The sequence below is a fragment of the Erinaceus europaeus genome, chromosome 15 (assembly GCF_950295315.1).
Source record: "Erinaceus europaeus chromosome 15, mEriEur2.1, whole genome shotgun sequence".
NCBI classification, from domain to species: Eukaryota; Metazoa; Chordata; class Mammalia; order Eulipotyphla; family Erinaceidae; genus Erinaceus; species Erinaceus europaeus.
Window position 1 is genome coordinate 95,029,458 of NC_080176.1, and position 20,383 is coordinate 95,049,840.

The 20,383-nt window shown below is 63.9% G+C and overlaps 1 protein-coding gene across 2 annotated transcripts in view; it reads right to left on the reverse strand.

Annotated features, from left to right (window-relative positions):
* Positions 1-5,822: 5,822 nt before the first annotated feature.
* Positions 5,823-20,383, reverse strand: part of NFATC1 (nuclear factor of activated T cells 1) — a 35,804-nt gene continuing 21,243 nt past the window's right edge. For both annotated transcript variants that reach the window (XM_060174067.1, XM_060174066.1), the window contains 4 exons: positions 20,226-20,281; positions 19,178-19,310; positions 17,800-18,074; positions 5,823-7,131 (listed from right to left, as the gene is read on the reverse strand). In XM_060174067.1, the coding sequence (XP_060030050.1) occupies positions 7,129-7,131; positions 17,800-18,074; positions 19,178-19,310; positions 20,226-20,281 (467 nt within the window). In that variant the 3' untranslated portion in view covers positions 5,823-7,128. The remainder of the gene's footprint in view (positions 7,132-17,799; positions 18,075-19,177; positions 19,311-20,225; positions 20,282-20,383) is intronic.

The following is a 20,383-nucleotide window of genomic DNA, read 5'->3' on the forward strand; positions in this document are numbered from 1 at the left end:
GAGTGAGGGACACTGAAAGTGAGGGGACACTGAGAGTGAGGGGACACTGAGAGTGAGGGACACTGAGAGCTGAGGGACACTGAGAGTGAGGGGACACTGAGAGCTGAGGGACACTGAGAGTGAGGGACACTGAGAGTGAGGGACACTGAGAGTGAGGGGACACTGAGAGCTGAGGGGACACTGAGAGTGAGGGGACACTGAGAGCTGAGGGGACACTGAGAGTGAGGGGACACTGAGAGCTGAGGGGACACTGAGAGTGAGGGACACTGAGAGTGAGGGACACTGAGAGCTGAGGGACACTGAGAGCTGAGGGGACACTGAGAGCTGAGGGGACACTGAGAGCTGAGGGACACTGAGAGCTGAGGGGACACTGAGAGTGAGGGACACTGAGAGCTGAGGGACACTGAGAGCTGAGGGACACTGAGAGCTGAGGGACACTGAGAGCTGAGGGGACACTGAGAGTGAGGGACACTGAGTGAGGGGCACTGAGAGTGAGGGGACACTGAGAGCTGAGGGGACACTGAGAGTGAGGGACACTGAGAGCTGAGGGGACACTGAGAGCTGAGGGACACTGAGAGCTGAGGGACACTGAGAGTGAGGGACACTGAGAGCTGAGGGGACACTGAGAGTGAGGGACACTGAGAGCTGAGGGACACTGAGAGTGAGGGACACTGAGAGCTGAGGGACACTGAGAGTGAGGGACACTGAGAGGTGACAGGGCAGTTGAGAGGGTCAAGAGGTGACGGACGGGGGGCGTGGTGGGAGGCGGCCTCTGCCTGTGGGGGGCCGGGAGTGGCGTGGCCGCAGGCCCTGTGAGGGAGGCGGCTGGGTCTGGGCCTGTCACCTCAGCTGCTGCAGGTGGTGGCGGCCTGTGGGTTGTGAAATCAAATTAATGAGCTGCTCAGATCGAGGTGCCCGCCGCTTCTCGCCTCCTGGCGTCAGTCACACACCCAGAGACTCTGCTCCCGTGGGGACGGGGCGGTCAACCAGGCGGCCGGGTCCCAGCACCAGGCCCTCAGCGGGGGAAAGCCGGACCCACCGACCAGCCAGCACAGCCCTGTCTGTCCGGCCCGTGTGCTCGCTGTCTGTCTGGCCCCAGCCTGCTGTGTATACAGGCAGTCTGTCTGTCTGTCTGAGTCCTGTGTGCTCAGTCTGTCTGTCTGTCCCCGCCTGCTATGCTCTGGAGTCCCTGTCCCCTGTCCCTATCACAGGTGTGTCCCGAGCGGGCTCAGACCGGCGGCAGGTTCCCAGACCCGGGCAGGGCAGGGCAGGGCAGGGCTGGGACAGGACGGGTGAGTCACGGGGAGGTGGCCCGAGTCAGTCCCACGCGCAGGGCTGAGGGGACCCCGTCCAGGCAGTCCGAGGCTCAGAGCCAGCCCGTGCCCCTCAGCTGGACCGTCTCCCTCAGCGCCCCAGGCCCGACAGTCAGCCGCCTCCCCAGCACCCCCCTGCCCTGTGCAGACGGCTTTCCAGAGGCCCGTCCACCCACATGGGGTGGCCTGCCGTTCCTGGTCCTTGGAGGTGCGGCCAGTGGTGCCCTCAGCCCCGGCCTCCCTGCACACAGTGGGTCTGAGCCCCAGCCCCTCCTGGCAGCGTCCGGCGCTGATGCTGGGCCTGTGGGGGCATGAGAGGCCACTCGGAGGGGAGCTGCACCTTCCAGCCCCAGCCAAGGTGGGCTTGGAGGACTCACGTGGCCTGTCCATGGCCTGGGCAGCTCAGGGTACTCGGCCCGGGCTGTCCCAGGCACAGGGGGCAGCCCGAGATGGGGATGGGGGCAGCCCAGGGTGGGGGAGGGGGCAGCCCGAGATGGGGATGGGGGCAGCCCAGGGTGGGGGAGGGGGCAGCCCAGGATGGGGGATGGGGGCAGCCCAGGATGGGGGAGGGCAGCCCAGGGCCAGGCGGGTGGTCCAGGCAGGCGAACAGATCTGCGCCATGTCCCATGTTGGGCTGGGCTGGGGGGCGTCCCGGCCACTTTCCCAGAAGCCTGCAGGTGCTGGGCTCATGGCTGGTTCTGCGATGTCTGTGAGGCACCCGTCACTTTAAAAACTTTATAGGTATCATGATTATTTTAGCTAAGTCAGGGAAGGCAGAGAGGCAGGGAGAGCAGGAGACTTGCACCAAAGCTCCCTTCACTGTGGCAGGGGCTGGGCTCAAACCCGGATCCTGCACATGGCAAAGCAATAGACACACTGTCAGGTGAGCTGCTGCCAGCCCACAGGCCACTTTTTATGGCCTCCAGGGTTATTGTTGGCACTCGATGCCAGCACTACAGTCCACAGCTCCCTGCAGCCTGCCCCCGTCCCCTCCTCTCCTTCCCCTTCCTTCCCTCTTCCTTATTATTTTTTCTTTTTTCTCTTACTTGATAGGACAAAGGAAAATTAAGAGCGAAGGGGGCTGACAGACACGTGTTCACTGATAGTGAAGCTTCCCCTGCGGACGGGGGCTGGGGGCTCTCATCCAGATCCTTGCACATGAAAATGTGTGCACGCAGCCGGTACACCGCTGCTCAGCCCCATGTGCTGCTTTTTAAAAATTTCTCCTTTTTTAAAATTAAAAAAAAGTTTTTTCTGAGATAAATGGTTTAGCAAATGCACTTGGCAGGAGGAGGGCAGTGGCACACCTGGTTGAGCACACGCAGCCATGCACAGGCCCTACCTACAAAGGGAGCTTCACAAGTGGTGAGGCAGCACTGCAGACACTTCTGCTCTCTGCCTCTTCTTTCCCTTCAATTTCCTCATGCTGCCAATAAGTGAATAAGCTGTCACTTCAAAAAATAAAGACACTTGGCACAAACTGTATTCTAATGATTATACTTGACATTCTTATTTATCTTAAATTTCATTTTATATTATAGATAAATATCTTTTGTGTATTTTTTGATTTATTTATTCCCTTTTGTTGCCCATGTTTTATAGTTGTAGTTATTACTGATGTCGTTGTTGTTGGGTAGGACAGAGAGAAATGGAGAGAGGAGGGGAAGACGGAGGGGGAGAGCAAGACAGACACCTGCAGACCTGCTTCACCGCCTGTGAGGCGACCCCCCTGCAGGTGGATCCTTATGCTGCCACGTGCGCTTAACCCGCTGCACTACCTCCGGACCCCCCCATGTGTCGCTTTTTATTAAAACAAAACTAAACTAAAAAGAACAGACTCCTTCTTTCCTCCCTTCCTCCCTTCTCCCTTCCTTCTTATTTTTGAGAGACCAAGGGCACTGCTGGACACCAAACCGAGCCTAAACTCTGGGCCGCCACCCCGGGTCCCCGATCCCGCCTGCAGGGCCTGACTGCGGTGTCTCGAGATGCTTAGGGTGCCCTCCGACGCCGATGTGGCGGGTGGGGGTCTGCCAGGCTAAGGTGCGTGCTGCCGGGGCCACAGGCTACGTCTCCTCGTCTAGCAGGGAGCCCGCCCGCCCCCGCCCCCCTTCCCGGGACGCCCCTGGCAGCAGAGCTGTTTTTCCGTCTGTTCCCGTGAAGCAATCGGCCCGCGGGCAGATCTGCTTGGCCGGCTCACTCGGGAGACTCAGAGAATGAAGCATTGTGGGCCGGGCGGGCGCGGGCAGGGACCCGTGCTCTGCAGCGTCCCGGGCTGGGCTGCCAGGGTGGCCACACGGGGCAGGCTGAAGGCTCCCCGGGCGCAGCCTCCCGGGAGGCTGGAGCATGGGAGCAGCTGCTGGACCCCCAGCCCGGCCGGGGAGAAAGCACAGCCACAGCCCTGCAGCCCCGGGAGGCCAGGCCAGTGACGCCCAGGCAGGGCCCGGGCTGCCAGGGGCTGCTTTGACTTGGAAAGCCCTTGTGTGGGGGTGTGGAGCCCGCGTGGCGGCCGGGACCACGGCCCCTGAAGCAGACACTCCAGGCAGGGCCCGGGGCTCCAGCTCCTCTCCTGTGAGGCGCTTCCCACCACAGGGAAACAGTTCAGCCTGGAGCGACACCAGCACAGGGCGGATCCCCTGGGCTGCAGTAGAGCTGACGGGCACAGGGCACTGGACAGGGCACAGCGGGGCAGGCTGCAGGAGCCTCTGCCTTGCAGGACTCACAGCCGGCGGCCTCACAGACTCTGCTCGTTGTCCATCCATCTGTCCGCTCTCCGTGGGCAGCAGGCCAGAGACTTGTCTCTGCTGGGCCCAGGGTCAGCGCCGGTCAGTGGGCAGCTGGGGGCAGAAGCATGGCTGCCTGGCCCTGCCAGCCCTGACCCCCACCCCACCCCGAGGCCCCACATGGCTGGAAGACAGAGGTGGGATGCCCCGCCTCATCCCGCCCTGCGGGCGGCCCCGGGGACAGCGGCTGAGGGATGGGCCTTCCGCTCTGGACAGAGGAAGCGTCGGTCATCGCGCGGCTAACCTAATTGTCCGGCCGTGAAGCATCATGGCTCAGTGATGCCCATGCAAGGGTGCTAATCAGGTCAGGGTGCAGCCATCGGGGTGGGGGCCGGGCCCAGCCTGTGCTGTCGGCTGGTGTGTTTACGGCCGGCCGGCAGGCAGCCCTCAGGGGACCCGGGCCGCTGACACAACCCCAGCCCCTGGCTTCCCCGGGAGGGAGGCTCTGTGACCATAAACGGCGAGCAACAGCCAGGAGCTGTCTCCAAGGGGCGGCTACTGACCTGGGAGGGGAGAAGGAGAGCTGGAGCCTTGCTGCTCACACCCAGGGCCGCCTGGGCCCGGCCCTGTCTGTGGGTACTGGGTCCCTGTCCCCGAGGGGCCGCGACACAGCCCACTAGACCCACCTGTGGGCAGGGGCTGTGGCACAGCATTGCCAGAGCAGAGGAGCTGCTCCAGGGCCCCTGGGAGCAGGGGTGCATGCTGGGAGGGGTGGGGGAGTGGGAGAGCAGCTGGGGACCAGGCATCTGGGCTCAGGGGCCTCGGGGACTGGAGGTGCGGCAGGGTGTCTGCTGCCTGCTGCTGGGGGCCCAGCTCTACACTGCCGTCCTAGGCCTCCGACCCGAGAACTAGGTGCTCCAAGGAGGCTTCAGCCAGTGAGCGGGTGGGTGGGTGACTGGGTGGCTGAGTGGGTGGGTAGCTGAGTGGGTGGGTAGCTGAGTGGGTGGGTGGCTGAGTGGGTGGGTGGTTGAGTGGGTGGGTGAATTGGTGGGTGGGAGAATGAGTGACTGAGGGTGAGTGGCCCGGCACCCTGGGGCTGCCTACCCAGTGCTGTTGGCCAGGTTGAGCCGTGGGCTGGGTGGACAGGTCCCAGGACACTTGCTTCTCAGCTGTATCTGGTCTCTCCTGGAGCCGCGATCAGTGTCCACCAGGAGTCCTAGCATAGAAGCCACAGAGCCCAGGTGCCCAGAGAGCAGGTGCCCAGAGAGCCCAGGTGCCCACAGAGCAGGTGCCCAGAGAGCAGGTGCCCACAGAGCAGGTGCCCAGAGAGCAGGTGTCCACAGAGCCCAGGTGCCCAGAGAGCAGGTGTCCACAGAGCCCAGGTGCCCAGAGAGCAGGTGCCCACAGAGCCCAGGTGCCCAGAGAGCAGGTGCCCAGAGAGCAGGTGCCCACAGAGCAGGTGCCCAGAGAGCAGGTGTCCACAGAGCCCAGGTGCCCAGAGAGCAGGTGTCCACAGAGCCCAGGTGCCCAGAGAGCAGGTGCCCACAGAGCCCAGGTGCCCAGAGAGCAGGTGCCCAGAGAGCAGGTGCCCACAGAGCCCAGGTGCCCAGAGAGCAGGTGCCCACAGAGCCCAGGTGCACAGAGAGCAGGTGTCCACAGAGCCCAGGTGCCCAGAGAGCAGGTGTCCACAGAGCCCAGGTGCCCAGAGAGCAGGTGCCCACAGAGCCCAGGTGCCCAGAGAGCAGGTGTCCTGGGGACCCAGGTGCCCAGAGAAGGAGCCACTCAAGACTGCAGGTTGACAGGACTTTATTGTCTCTCCTAACTACAAGATACCCAGATGGCCTCTGCAGGACATCCCCCAAAGGGTCATGCAGGGTGGGGGCAGGGGTGGGCGGTCACTCGCCTGCCCCGGGAGGTCATATCAGAGGGCGTCCTTGGTGGGGATGGGTGGGAAGCAGGTGTCTGTGGGAGCCACCCCAGGATCACGGTGGCCATCGCTAGGGTCCCCGGGTGCAGGTACCGCCCGCGCCAGTAGGGGGCGGCCACTGCTAAGGCTGGAGGCAGGGCTGCCCAACAGGAGGGCCACACCCCCGCGCCCACACAGCACCTTTCAGGCTGGATGTGGGGTGTCTCCCCCACCAAGTGGGACCTGGGCTTCTGTGAAGTGAGTCCTGCAGCTGAACAAACGTCCTGCCCCTCTCAGACCCTTTCCCAGGTGCGGTGCTGGGCGCTGGCCCCTCCCGGCTCCCTGAGGGTCCTGGAGGGCAGCTGGGGTGGGGGAGGCAGTGGGGAGACGGCAGGGGCTCCCCAAGACGCAGCCCTGCACCAGGGGCCACACGTGCTCACAGCCTACGTCTGCACGCACAGGGAGGCCCACACGTGCTCACACGCCTGAGTCTGCACGCACAGGGAGGCCCACACGTGCTCACACGCCTGCATCTGCACGCACAAGGAGGCCCACACGTGCTCACATGCCTGCCTCTGCATGCACAAGGTTCCCGCACGCTGACACGCACATGCCAGGGAGCTCCCTCAGGAGGCGGGGGCTTTCGGCCACCACCACTCAGCCTCCTTGGGCTGCGGGCAAGGGGGCAAGGTGGGCCGGCAGGGTCCATGTGGCAGCGCGAGGCAGGGAGGGGTCATGGCCAAGCCAGGGAGGCCAACTGCACCCGCTGCCGGGGCTCCCCGGGTGTCCACAAACCGAGCTGGCCAGCGCCCTCTGGGCGGACACGGGGGACGTCCAGAAGGGAGTTCTCACGGCTTCTGGTCCTGCTGATACTGTCCAGGAGCAGATTGTAGGCTGAGTCCCGAGAGTCTGCTAGGGCATGTCCAGGCTCCTGCCCAGGGTGCCATCCACTGCACTTTCCAGCGGCCTGAGGATGCCCCCACGGTCACTGTCTCCTGGAGTGGACACTCTTTGTAGGAGCTCCAGCGGCCAGCTCGCTCCCCCCCAGAAAGTGGCCTCTGGGGGGCTCCTCGGGCAGGGCTGCCGGGCCCGGGGATGGCGGCCGAGCTCTGCTCACTGTGGCCAGTGCGGGCGGTCCGAGACAGCCAGGCCTGGACCCCCATTGGCCACACCATGTAGACAGTCCTATTTACTGCAAGAGACAGAGAGAGATGGTGTCAGGGACATGGGCAGATATGCACGCACATGCCCTGCGGCCCCGCCGAGCTGGAGGGCAGGCAGACACCTTGGGTGTCACCGTCTATCCTGCCTGAGATGGCCGGCAGGTGGGCAGGGAGGAGTGATGCCTGGCTCAGCCTCCCTCCACCCGTCCGGACCCACCCAGGGGGAAATGCCAGCGGGAGCTGTTCCCGTCTTTGCAGCCGCACGGGGACAGTGCTGGCGTCACGGAGCGCACATCCAGGATGAGGGTGATGGCTACGGGGCCCTGGGGCTTCCTGCTGTAGCCGCCGGATGCTCCCAGGCCGGCCCTGCCCACACCCCTCCTGAGAAGCTGTCACGGGGTTGTGACAGGGCCATCACCAGGGGCTGTCACGAGCCCCCTTCTGCCCACAGGCGACCAGGCTGTGTGGACACCCGTGGGGCCCAGCCAGGAGATGGCGCAGGCCCCCGGGTCACCCATGTGATGGGTGTCAGGACTGCACCCCTGGACACAGCACCTGCCTGAGGAGACTGAGGATGGGGCCACCCAGCTGCAGCCCCCTCCACACACACACAGGGGAGGGGACACGGTAGCCGCGGCAGGCCAGCCCTGGGGGGCCAGACAATGGCCTGGGCGTGAGGGCAGTACCTGGCCGCAGGGCCTGGGTCTCCGCCCTCAGCCTGCCTCAGCTTACACGCAGCCATCAGACACACCACACTTCTCCCCATGCTCACAGTGGCCAGTGGAGCTCCCAGGCCCCGCCGTGTGCACCCACACACGTGACTGCATGTGGGATGGGGTCGGGGAGCCCGGCAGAGGGCCTCCTGGGGCAGAGCTGGGTGGCCGAGCCTCCCCCCCAGGAGCTGCCTGGGCACTGAGAACCTTCTGGGTGCTGCGCCCACAGAAAGGAGTGAGAGGAAGAGGGAAGCGGCAGCCGGGGCTCCCCCTGCCCACAGCCTCCCTGCCTGGGCTGGCACACCGGACCCACTGGGGACAGAACAAGGCGCGCTGACCCGCAGACCTGTGCCCAGGGCCCCCGAGGTGCCGTCTCCCTCCTCCTGCAGGGCAGAGTCCTGGCTGGACCTTGTGCGGCTGCCAGGTCCCCAGAGCCACCCCAAGGCCCCCAGAGCCAGATGCAGGGCAGACAGTACCAGGCTGCGCCTCTACTTGGTCCTCACCCTGTCTCCCCCACGCCCCAGCAGCCCTGGAGGACTGAGCGTGGGTCATTCCTGCCAGGCCGACACCGGCGGTGCCCAGGCCCTGCCCGGGTCCTGCCCTGAGTCCTGCCTGGGGTCGCCCGGCCATGCGCTGCTGAGGTCATGGGTGCAGCGCGGCTGTGGTTCCTGTGGAGACCCGTCCCCAGGCAGCGGGGGCGGCCGCCCAGCACTTTCCATCTCTGCATCAGCTTTTCCGCCAACGCCTGCTGGCTCAGGACGGCGGTCTGGTCTGTGCTGCAGGTGACATGTGACCCTCACTCACTCAGGGACCTGAAAGAGGAACCTGGGTCCCACGTCAGCTGTCCTCACAGGATGTGGGGGGCTGCCACACCGCAGCTTCACTTCATAAGAAAGATTTTTCCCCTGATACTCGACTTTCCTCTCAAACGCTCCTGAGGCGGAAAGTATTGGCTTTTTCCCGCACAGCTCAGGTATCAGTCTGAATCCTTGTTTGCCGTGGACGGCGGAAGTGGGAGCCCTGCCTGCGTGGCACATGGGGGGAGGGCGAGAGACATGGAGGGAGAGACAGACACTCAGGGGAGGAGAGGGACAGGGGCAGAGACAGACAAACACTGCGGGGGAGGGAGAGGGAGAGAGAGAGACTCTGGGGGGGGAGGGAGAGAGAGAGATGCAGGGAGAAGGGGCACCGAAAGCATGCTGTGGGGGGACCACAGCCACCTCACCCTTCACCCTGGAAGCCCCAGGATCCCTGGCCCTCCCTCAGGGCACCATGCCCACCCCTCCTCAGACCTGCTCCAAGGGAGGCCTGTGTGAGGGGCCCGATGTGTGTGCCAAGGGCTGTGTGGGGGGCCCAGCCCGTCTGAAGCCCTCGCTCTCCCCTCCGCTGGGAGGTCCCCTCCGTCCCCAGCTACAGCCGGGGTCCCCGCCAGGACCCGGGGCTCTGGCTCCACCGTCCTCACCTGGGACAGTGTGCTCAGGAGGCCTGGCCCTGTGCAGGATCACTCCCCGAGAGCAGAGTCCTGGGTGGCGGTCTTGGGTGGGGGCCCTGGGTGCAGGCGTCTGTTCGGAGACACCCTGGACTTTCCCTGAACTCTCGGGTCTCTGCCTCACGGGGTGAACCTGCACGGCCACTGCCACACACAGGTGACGTCACCCGCCAGGCTGCTCTGCCTGGGGGGGACGGGGACGGGGCTGGGGAGACAGGCTCCTTCACACACTGACCCCCTCCATATGGGACCGGCCTGCACTGCCCCTGGCCCAGCACTGTCCTGCCTGGGGGGGGAAGGGCCAGGGGGCCAGGAACCCGGCCTGCACTGTGCCCTGAGGACAGCAGCTGGGACAACACACCGGCGGTGTGTCAGGAGCTGTGGACAAGCCGGGAGCCGGCTCCCTGGCAGCAGACCAGGCCGAGGTCCCGAGGGTCCCCACCTGTTCTCGTGGCCTCTGTCTCCATCTGTGTGTGTGTGTGTGTGTGTGTGTGTGTGTGTGTCTCATTTACTAAAAGCAACCGTCTTTCCAAAACACATCTGGGGCTGGAGGGGTGCTGCCTGACGCCCTCACTGCCTGGACCCCCGGGCCTTCGGAGGTGGGTAGCAGACAGGGACAGGCCTGCCGCCACTGTCCCTCAGACAAACTGATGAGGGACAAGGGCTGACCGACTGGCCCATCAGGGCACAGCTCCATTCCTCCACTCCCCACCCTACCCCTGCACCTAGGGGTCTCTGCCACCACCGCCATCTCATGGGGTACATGCCCCATCCAGGGGCATCCTGGGGGCGGCGTGCAGGAGAGGACGTTCTTTGGCTCTGGGACCTGCTGAGGGCCAGTGGAGACTCTGAGCTGCTAGAACGCAGTCCTGCGGCAGCCAGGCGCCCAGGGATAGGCGGAGAGGGGACGCTGGGGACACCCCCGTCTGGGCTGGGTCAGCACCATGGGGTCCTTGCTTCGGGAACACTGAGTGTACACAGTGGGCGGCCAGGCCCCAGCCAGAGGGGCTCCAGGCCTGGGTGGCGAGTGGGGAGGGGGTGCGGGCACAGCTCAGAGGCCAGGAAGCAGGAAGCGAGAGGCCAGGTTCCAGCGTGGGTGGGGCACGTGGTCCCTGCAGGTGATGGGCGGGGAGGGGGGGCCCTCATTTCCCGAGCAGAGGGCCCCTCCTCCTGCCCGCTCCCGGGCGGCCCGTCCCCCCCGGCCCACGCAGACCCAGCAGCGCCACGCCCGGGAGGCGGGAGAGGCCCCCACCCCACGTCATTCTGAAGATGCCAACTGGCAGTGCCACGGAGCCTCTGGGAGGAGCAGTGGAAAACCACACACCTCTCAGCCCCCCTCGGGCGCCCCCTCAGCCGGCTTACGCGGGGCATCCCCAGCCTAATGGCCACCGCCACGGGGCCTGCTATTTCGGGAGGGAGAGCAGGCTGCAGAGAGACCGGTTTTAATAAAACATGACCCTCCCTCCCCAGCTGAGCCCGGGCTCCAGGAGCCTCGGAACAAGGGGCGTCAGCCATTAAAACGGAATAATCCGCCTCTCGGCGTCACATTTAGCAGGGGCCCCCCGGGAAGTGGCGTCGGGACAGCTGTCCGACATCTGTCTGTTGTCTGTCTGTCCGTCAGCTCCCACCCGTCACGGGTCCCTGGGCCCACGGAGCTGACAGGACTCAGCTGCCCGTGACCCAGAAGTGCAGACAGAGTCGTCGTGTCTGCGTCAGTGTGGGGAGGCCGCACGGCTAAGCAGGCCTGGCCCTGGCTCCACGCTGACCGGCCGCCAGCCAACTTAAGATGCCACAGACCTTCACCCTGTGTGTGAGGCATGACTGAACCCCCTTCTTGAAGGTGACACCCCAGACGGCCAAAGAGCTCTCAGGTAGGTTCAGACCCGAGCACCACATGGGTGTCCCCAGACACCAGGGGAGGCTCTGTCCTAGTGGATGAACAGCCCGGAGCAGGGTGTCACTAGCTCCTCCATCAGGAAGGCTGTCACACTGCGGGCCTGTGAGCCTGAGCTGTGGGCAGGAGTGGACAAGGCTGCAGCTCCGGGTGCCCAGGTCGCTGGGTGTCCAGCAGGCCAGCATCTGGGAAGGGACTCAGAGCAGGACACAGGCCCTGTTCCCGTGACAGCCCGGAAGGTGACACTGGCGGTGGCCGTGTGTACTGGGCCGCCCACAGCACGGGGGCCCGGAACAGAGGAGCACCCTGGGGCCACGCAGCCCATTTTGGTGAAACGCATCCTTGCGGACAGCACCCACAGGACCTGAAGGGGCAGGGCTCTCCCGCCACCTGGATACCCGGGCTCCCACTGCCCGGGTACACGGGGCTGGCTGTGGGCCCCTGGACACTTGGCACGGGAGGGGGCACAGAAGGGGGGCTCAGGTGGGCAGCAAGGGCCGCCCCCAAGTAGGGATGGCTGGGTGGGCCTTCTGTTCCCCGAGCACGGCCTCTAGCCCCCCACCCCTGAACCTCAGGAAATTCCATCTTGGGGAGAAAGGCTGGTGTGCCCAGACAGCAGGCACAAAGACCTGAACCTTAGGGGCTGTGGGGTCGCAGGTGGAGGGTCCCCCAATTCCAGCCAGAACGCAGGACTAGAGAGGCACAGACACCCCAGCCGAAAGTGCCGGAGGCCGGGGCTGCGCAGGGCTGGGGGCTCAGGGCCGGGGGGCAGGGTGGGGTGCAGCTGTGTTGCTGAGTCCGGCTGGAGAGCCTAGGCTGTGCAGAGTCCTAGTCCCGGAGAGCTGGGCAGGACAGGAAGTGGCAGGAGGGAAACAGGAAGTGCAGGCGAGGGCTGGTTGGCTCCAAGGCCCCATCAAAGCCCAGCAGGCCGCCAGGGATGCATACTGCCCGCAGGAAGGGTGGGGGCTGGACGGTCAGGGCGCCTGGCGGGCAGGCAGCCTCCTGGGCTGGGAGGGACCCCACACCGGGCCTGTGGGTTCTGGGGGGCCAAGGCATGGGGTCAGCACTCCTGGAGGATGGGGGGGAGGGGCACGTGGACACCCCCCACGGGAAGGGGGCCAGGGCCCATCTGCAGACCATCTTCAAGAAAAGGATCTGGACACAGGAGGGCTCAGCAGGATGCCAGCACCCACCCTGGACCCTCCCTGGAGGACTCAGCAGGGATGCCCGCACTCCCTCACCTCTGCACACAGACTCCAATCAGAACACCCACCTCTACACTCAGAGGCTGACCACAAACGCAGTACGCCCCCCTCCTGCACACAGGGGCAGACCCCAGGGACCCTCCTCACCCCTGCACACAGGGGCTGATCCAAAGGCCACTCGTTGGTGGACAGCAGGGCCCAGAGTGTGGCCACCAGACCGTCTGTGGCCACCGCCGCACCCCCACCCCAATCACTGGAGCCAGAGACACAGTCACAGCAGCCGGAGCCCCAAGCAATTTCCTGTGCTGTGAGTGCACAGCTGGACAGGCCGATAGCCACGGGGGGGTGGGGGCACCAGGGGATGGAGGCCCGATAAGGCCCCGGGCCCCGTGGCGGCTGGGCATCCTGCCCCGGCCTTGGGGACAGGGCTGCACCGGTCTGGGAGCTGTCACTGTCAGCCCCGTCCCAGCCTGATATGGGGGGCGGGGGGCGAGGGCAGTGTCCACACTGATCTGGAGAAGTGTCAGCCAGCTGGCCGCAGCCCCGGGCGTGTGGTCCCTGGGGACGGGGATCTCCCCCTACCCAGAGTTTATCCCTGGGAGCAGTCACCACTCTCTCCCCTTGGCCTGAAACTGGGGCTCCTGCTTCCATGTCACTCTAAACGGTCAATCAGAGATCCGTGAAGGATCCGGGTTCGAACCCCCACTCTCCAAGCACGGAAGCAGGTCTGCGGGCCTCTCCGTCGCTCCCTAACCTTATCTCCCTCCTCCCTCAACTTCTGTCTTTCTTTATCCGATAAAATGGAAAAGACGGCTGCTGGATTCGTGGTGCCGGCACTGAGTCCCAGGGAGAAGGAGACCCTGGGGGAAGGAAACGAGATCAGCCAGAAAGCACCGCAGCCACATGCCGTCTCCTGCAACACTGGGGACAGAGCCCAGGGCCTCTACAGCGGCTGGAGTCCTTTGTCCCCGAGACCCGCCTCTTGGTTGCAGGCTGGACACCGGCCTCGCTCAGACCTGCCTCAGCCCAGAACTGCCGTCACGGCCCGTTTCTTTTTCCTGTGACCAGGGGCTCGGTGCTGACACCACAGACCCACCACTCGCGACAGCATTTGTCCCCCGCATTATTCTTGATAAGATGGAAATGGAGAGGGATGGGGAACTAGAAAGACAGAGAGACACTAGTACCCCCCCCCCCCGTTCACCTCCCTGGGCAGGTGGGGCCCAAATCTGGGTTCTTGTGCTCAGTGCTGTGTGCCCTTAACTGGGTGCACCCCACCTGCCCCCTTTACCTCCCTTGACGCACGCTCCCACTCTGATGAGGTCAGAACGTCCTCTCAACCCCTCTGAGGTGCAGGAGGCCGCGCTCAAGGTCTCAGGCAGGCGTGACACTGCTGACCAGCTCCCGGACCCCACTTCTCCTTCTTTCTCCTTAGTGAAGAGGGGAGCGGCCCCCCAGCACTGCTCCACCATGCCCGGGGCTGCCCTGTGCTGCCAGGGCTCCAGCAGCGCGGCCCAGCCCCCAGCCCCTTTCTAGGCTTCATGGGCTGCGTTTTGGGCCCCGCCTAGAAGCCGCGCGAGCCTAGACCCAGCCTGGGAGTGCTGACCAGGCCACCACAGCCTGGCTCACTGCAGGGCGGGCGGGCGGCTCTGGTCCAGCACCGCTTGTCACAAGGGCTCTGCCTGCCACCCGGTCAGGCACCCTTGTTAGGAGCCCGGTGGTGGGCGGGGCCGGGGGGGCTGTGTCCAACAAGTGTGGACTTCCAGGTGGTCCCCCAGAGCCACAGATAGGGCCAGTGAGGCTCCCGTGCGCCGTCTCTCCGAAGGCGAAGAACCAACTCACAGAGAGGAGTTGAGTGGGCTCCCAGGCCTGCCCCCAGCTTACAGGGGCCTGAAACTGCCCCCTCCTCTGCTCTCTGCTCCAGCCTTGTGCGGAAGCCTCAGGCCCCCAGCCGTGTCAGCAGGGAAATGCCTGTGGAACTCTGGGAAGGGGTGCCCAGGACTAAGTGTCCAGAGGCACTGGGGAGGCCCCCCGAGATTGGCTACCCCGTGGGCCTCAGCAACAGATGCCTGGGTGGACCCTCAGTGCTGGCCCTCTGTCTCCTTATACTGGGGGCCGTCGCCAGGTGATAATCCGCAGTGGCCCATTCCTGAGGGTTTGCATCTCACGTGTCAGAAAACGGCCCTCCTCTGCGGGGAACTTTTTTGGCCTCGTCTAATATTAGCCCGGCTACTCCAGATGTGTCTTAGTCAATATTTGCATGACGCGTGTTTTCCGTGCCGACTTCCCTTCCCTGTGTGTCTGCGTCTGTGTAGACAGACGCAGAGGCCTCCCTGCCTTTTTCCAGTCCAGGCCGACAGCCTCCACCTTTTAGCTCAAGGGTTTCGCTCATTTACATTTAATGTGATTTCCACGTGCACAATCCTGGTTTTCTAGGCACCTGCTTGCTCTTGTTGCTGTGCTTTGCTCTTTCCGCCCTGAGGTGTTAAGTGTGTATTTTCTGGAGTAGCATTCAGATACTTAATTGCATTTGTTTTATTTTCTGTATACAATACATGTTTTCCCCAGAGCTCTACTGAGCTCTGGCTGAGGGTGGTGCTGGGGACTGAACTTGGGACCTCAAAGCCTCAGGCAGGAGAGTCCTCTGCAGAACCACTGTGCTGTCTCCCAGCCCTATTTCCTGTACTTAAAAAAAAAGTCATTTTCTTAGTGGCTCCTCCAGAGATCACACCATGCTTAAAACATGCTGCTTCAGGAAAACAAAACAAAAAACAAACAAACAAACAAAAAACCCACTAGTATAGCCACAGGTCCTTTGGAATAGAACTAAAATATGCCTACCAGCTGTCTACAAAACGGAAAATGGAGACCCCCCCCCCAACCCTTCATCTGCACTATTCCAGCCTCTAGGTCCATGACTGCTCAACAATTTGTTTGGCTTTGTATGTTAACTCTCTTTTCAGCCACGAGGTTCCAGATGCCATCATGATGCCGACAAGACTTCCCTGGCAGACGACCCCACCATGTGTCCTGGAGCCCTGCTTCCCCAGAGCCCTGCCCCACTAGGGAAAGAGAGAGGCAGGCTGGGAGTATGGATCCACCTGTCAACACCCGTGTTCAGTGGGGAAGCAATGACAGAAGCCAGACCTTCCACCTTCTGCATCCCACAATGACCCTGGGTCCATGCTCCCAGAGGGATAAAGAATAGGAAAGCTGTCAGGAGAGGGGATGGGATACGGAGTTCTGGTGGTGGGAACTGTGTGGAGTTGTACCCCTCTTATGCTACGGTCTTGTCAGTGTTTCCTTTTTATAAATAAAAAATAAAAAAAAAACATGCTGCTTCAGCACACGCAGCTCATTTCTGACATTGCACAGAAGCTGAGTCCTGTCCTGCGTCCAGCCTTCTGCCCACCCGGGTGTCACCCTCACTCAGGTGGCAGTCTCGCTGGGAAGCCGTGGGCAAGGCTGGCAGAATCCAGTGCTGCAGAGAAGGGACTTGAGTCCTGGATTCCCTGTGGTCATTCACCTGTATCTACCTGAGCCCAGCCATGTGGGTGGAAGCCTGGAGTGACACCTTGGTGTCCCCTGGACCAGGGTGGAGCTGCTTGGGTCACCCTCACACGTGGTCACCCAGCCTGGTCCCCTCACACCTGGTCACAGAGCCGGGTCAGAACCAGCCTGGTTCCCCTCACACGTAGTCACAGAACTGGGTCAGAAGCAGCCTGGTCCCTCACACCTGGTCACAGAGCAGGGTCAGAACCAGCCTGGTTCCCCTCACGTAGTCACAGAACTGGGTCAGAAGCAGCCTGGTCCCCTCACACCTGGTCACAGAGCCGGGTCAGAACCAGCCTGGTCCCCTCACACCTGGTTACAGAGCCAGGTCAGAACCAGCCTGGTCTCCTTATATCTGGTCACAGAGCCGGGTCAGAACCAGCCTGGGTCACCTCACACCTGGTCACAGAGCCGGGTCAGAACCAGCCTGGTCCCCTCACACCTGGTCACAGAGCCGGGTCAGAACCAGCCTGGTCCCCTCACACCTGGCCACAGAGCCGGGTCAGAACCAGCCTGGTTCCCCTCACACATAGTCATAGAACTGGGTCAGAACCAGCCTGGTCCCCCTCACACCTGGTCACAGAGCCGGGTCAGAAGCAGCCTGGTCCCCTCACACCTGGTCACAGAGCCGGGTCAGAACCAGCCTGGGTCCCCTCACACCTGGTCACAGAGCCGGGTCAGAACCAGCCTGGGTCACCTCACACCTGGTCACAGAGCCGGGTCAGAAGCAGCCTGGTCCCCTCACACCTGGTCACAGAGCCGGGTCAGAAGCAGCCTGGTCCCCTCACACCTGGTCACAGAGCCGGGTCAGAACCAGCCTGGGTCCCCTCACACCTGGTCACAGAGCCGGGTCAGAAGCAGCCTGGTCCCCTCACACCTGGTCACAGAGCCGGGTCAGAAGCAGCCTGGTCCCCTCACACCTGGTCACAGAGCCGGGTCAGAAGCAGCCTGGTCCCCTCACACCTGGTCACAGAGCCGGGTCAGAAGCAGCCTGGTCCCCTCACACCTGGTCACAGAGCCGGGTCTGAAGCAGCCTGGGTCACCTCACACCTGGTCACAGAGCCGGGTCAGAACCAGCCTGGGTCACCTCACACCTGGTCACAGAGCCGGGTCAGAACCAGCCTGGTCCCCTCACACCTGGTCACAGAGCCGGGTCAGAACCAGCCTGGTCCCCTCATACCTGGTCACAGAGCTGGGTCAGAACCAGCCTGGTCCCCCTCACACCTGGTCACGGAGCCGGGTCAGAACCAGCCTGGGTCACCTCACACCTGGTCACCGGGCTCAGGTCTGAAGTGGTCTGTCGGCCAGTTCCTGGTGGACACTTGCTTTCCCTGGGATCAGCACTTTGTCTGCATGTCTGTCCCTTAGATGCAGACTCGGGAGCTGGCTGTGGGCAGTGGACAGACTGGCCTGGTGGGCTCTGTGGGCTGGGATCCCTGAGCCCTGTGGACACACCCTGGGCTCCTGTTGCCCGGGCCTGGGGCCAGGAGGGCATAGGAGTTCTGGGCTGCTCCTCAGGTGTCCACAGGACCTGCCCATGCGCCCCCTTCCCAGCCCCCCGCCGCTGGTTCCTGTAGCACACTGTGGGGCTTTCCTGGCACTCCACAGCTGAGCCAAACTTTCTGGAGGCCAAGCTTGGGGGTGGGGGGCAGCCCTGCTGTGGGCTAGGCCAGGACTCTTGCTGCTCAGGACACCCCATTTCAGAGGCAGCGCGGACTCAGAGGACTGTGGGGCCTGCGGGGGGATATGGGCATATCCTGGAAGGACAGAGGAAGATGAGGACAGGACAGGGGGAGGCAGGGACACTGGTGTGGTCTGGGGGGACACGGGGAGGTGGCACTCACCTGTGGCTGCAGCAAGGCAGATGGCTGGGGGGGTCCAGGCAGCAGGTCCTGGGTGCTGGGAGCTGCCAGGCCCAGGTGGCAGAGTGTGGGGCCGGCCTTGAGGGCTGCGGGGGTGAGCTCGTGCAGCATGGGGCTGGTGCTGGGTGTGGGGGCCAGCAGGGGGGGACCGCTTGGCAGCATGCAGGCGGTAGGTGAGGGTCCCAGGCCCAGCTGGGGGCTGAAGCCCAGGGGACTGCAGTCATCATACTCATCCGCCGGTTCTGTCTTGATGGGTGCTGTAGGGAGGCTGAGGGTCAGCAGTGGGCATCTGGGACCCAGCGGCCCTGACCGTGTCCTCCCACTGCGCTGGGGGGACTGCACCCAGAAGTGCCACCTGTGGGCCTCAGAGTCCTGCGGCCTTCCCCTCTGGATGTGGGCTCCTCCCTGCTGCAGGCTGGGGGCTCCCCTCAGGTCCCTGGCCGCCCTCCACCTCTGCCCAGTGTGGACGGATGCGTCTCTGCAGGGTCGGGGACAGCCCTCACCAGGGACAGAGTGGCAGGGGCCCCCGGCTGAAAACACAGACCGCTGGCCGGAGATGGGTGGTGACACCCCTGCCATGGGACATCCAGGGACACAGGGCTGGGCAGGGTCCCAGCTGAAAGTCTCCCTCCTGAGCCGGACGCTGTCCGAGTGCAGCCCCGCTCCCACGCACAAAGGGCTCTGCTCTCACCCTACGAAGCACATTCTGTGTCCTCTGCTGCTGGGCACAGCCCCTCCCACCCACCCCCTGGACTGCAGCCATGGCTCTGAGGTAGAGACAGGATGGTCAGCGGGGGCTGTGTCACCCTGAGTGGCCAGCTGGGGGGCGATGGGGTCCAGCAACACCATACCCAGGGCAGTGGGCACCCAGCCCCCACATGGGTACCTGCAGCCCAGCAGGGAGTGGTGTCACCAGCCACCGAGCAAGGAGCCTGGCAGGCTGGACACGGGCTCGAGGCAGGGCCTGGGGGCAAGGGCTGGACACCGGGACTAGATACAGGGGCTGGACATCAGGGCTGGGCACGGGCTGGAAGCAGGGACTGGACATGGGATGGGTGCAGGGGCTGGACGCGGGACTGGATGCCAGCAATGGACGCTGGGGCTGGACACTAGGACTAGATGCAGGGGCTGGACGCAGGGTCTGGACATGGGATGGGTGCAGGAGCTAGACGCAGAGACTAGACACTGGGGCTGGACACCTGGATGCAGGACAGGGGGCTGGGCCAGGCTAGATACAGGGCAGGGGGCTGGACGCAGGGCAGGGGGTTGGGCTGGACGCAGGGCAGAGGGCTGGGTCGATGCAGGGGCTGGACGCAGGGCCTGGCTGGGCTGCTGGGCTGGGCTGAGCATGCAGGCTCACCGTGGGCCGGCAGGTAGGTGTAGGGCTGGAGCTGGCTGCGTTTCCGTTTCCCATTGCAGACGTAGAAGCTGACCTGCACAGGGCTGCTGATTCTCAGGTTACGGAAAGGAGGGATCTCCACCACTAGGGAGTTCTGGGGAGAGGGGGCGTCCACACTCAGCACTGAGGGAGCCTGCAGGACCCCAAGGGAAGGGGAAGGAGACCCTAGGGCCCTGAGGGGAGTGAGGGGTGCCTCCAGCATCCTGAGGGCAGGGAAATGAGCCCCCAGGGCCCCAAGGGGAGGGATGGAAGGCCCAGGATGTAGAGGGAGCCCCCAGGACCCTGAGGGCAGGGACGGAAGACCCCAGCACCTCCCCACTTGACAGCAGCCCTGAGATGACCCACACATCCTCGGGGAAGGTCCTAACGCTCTCCTAGCTGACTCCTCCCCATGCCCTAGCTGGCCAGGGAGATTAGAAGACATGGCAGGTGGTCATCAGAGGCCTGGCCTCAGCTCCCTAGGGCCTGCGGGTGGGGGGGGGGGTTCTCTCAGGCCTGGAGCCCAGGTGCTGGAGGTGAGGACAGAGCACCTGTTCACCTGACAGGGGAGGGGAAGGGACAGCTCTGTGACCCAGCTTCCCTCAGGCTGCAGCTGATGCTGGGCCTACCCCCCCCCCCACCAGTGCGGAAGCCACAGCTTCAGTCCGGAGCAGGACTCCCTGCGCCAACAGTTCCAGCAAACCCTCAGGTCTCACAGTGTGAGGACCCGGGCCCAGCTCTCTGGGCTCTGTGCTGACTGGCTGTCCCCCTTGTCTGGGCCCTGTGCCTGTCCCCATGTCTGGCTGTCCCCTGTGTGCATCCCTGTCTGTCTGCCACCTGTCTGTCCCTGCTCAGTGCTGGGTGAAGAGGAGTAGGTTCTCTCACTGGGTCTCTGACCTCAGAAGCCACACTCCAGGCCAGGTTCCAGGACACAGTGGGGCACATAGAGGAGGGGCTTACAATGGGGGTGGGAGGGCACGGGGGACTTGGGGGCACAGCAGGGCAGGAGGGCACAGGCACGGACGCTCACCTGTTGGCACAAGTCCCGGTCTGTCTTGGCCTCCATCTCCCACACGTGGTGCCCATCTGCAACACAGAGATTGTGGCACCAGGCACCAGGGTGGGGTCCCACCTTGGGATGGACGCACGAGCAGCCAGGGCTGGGGTAGGGTTAGCTAATCCCACCCT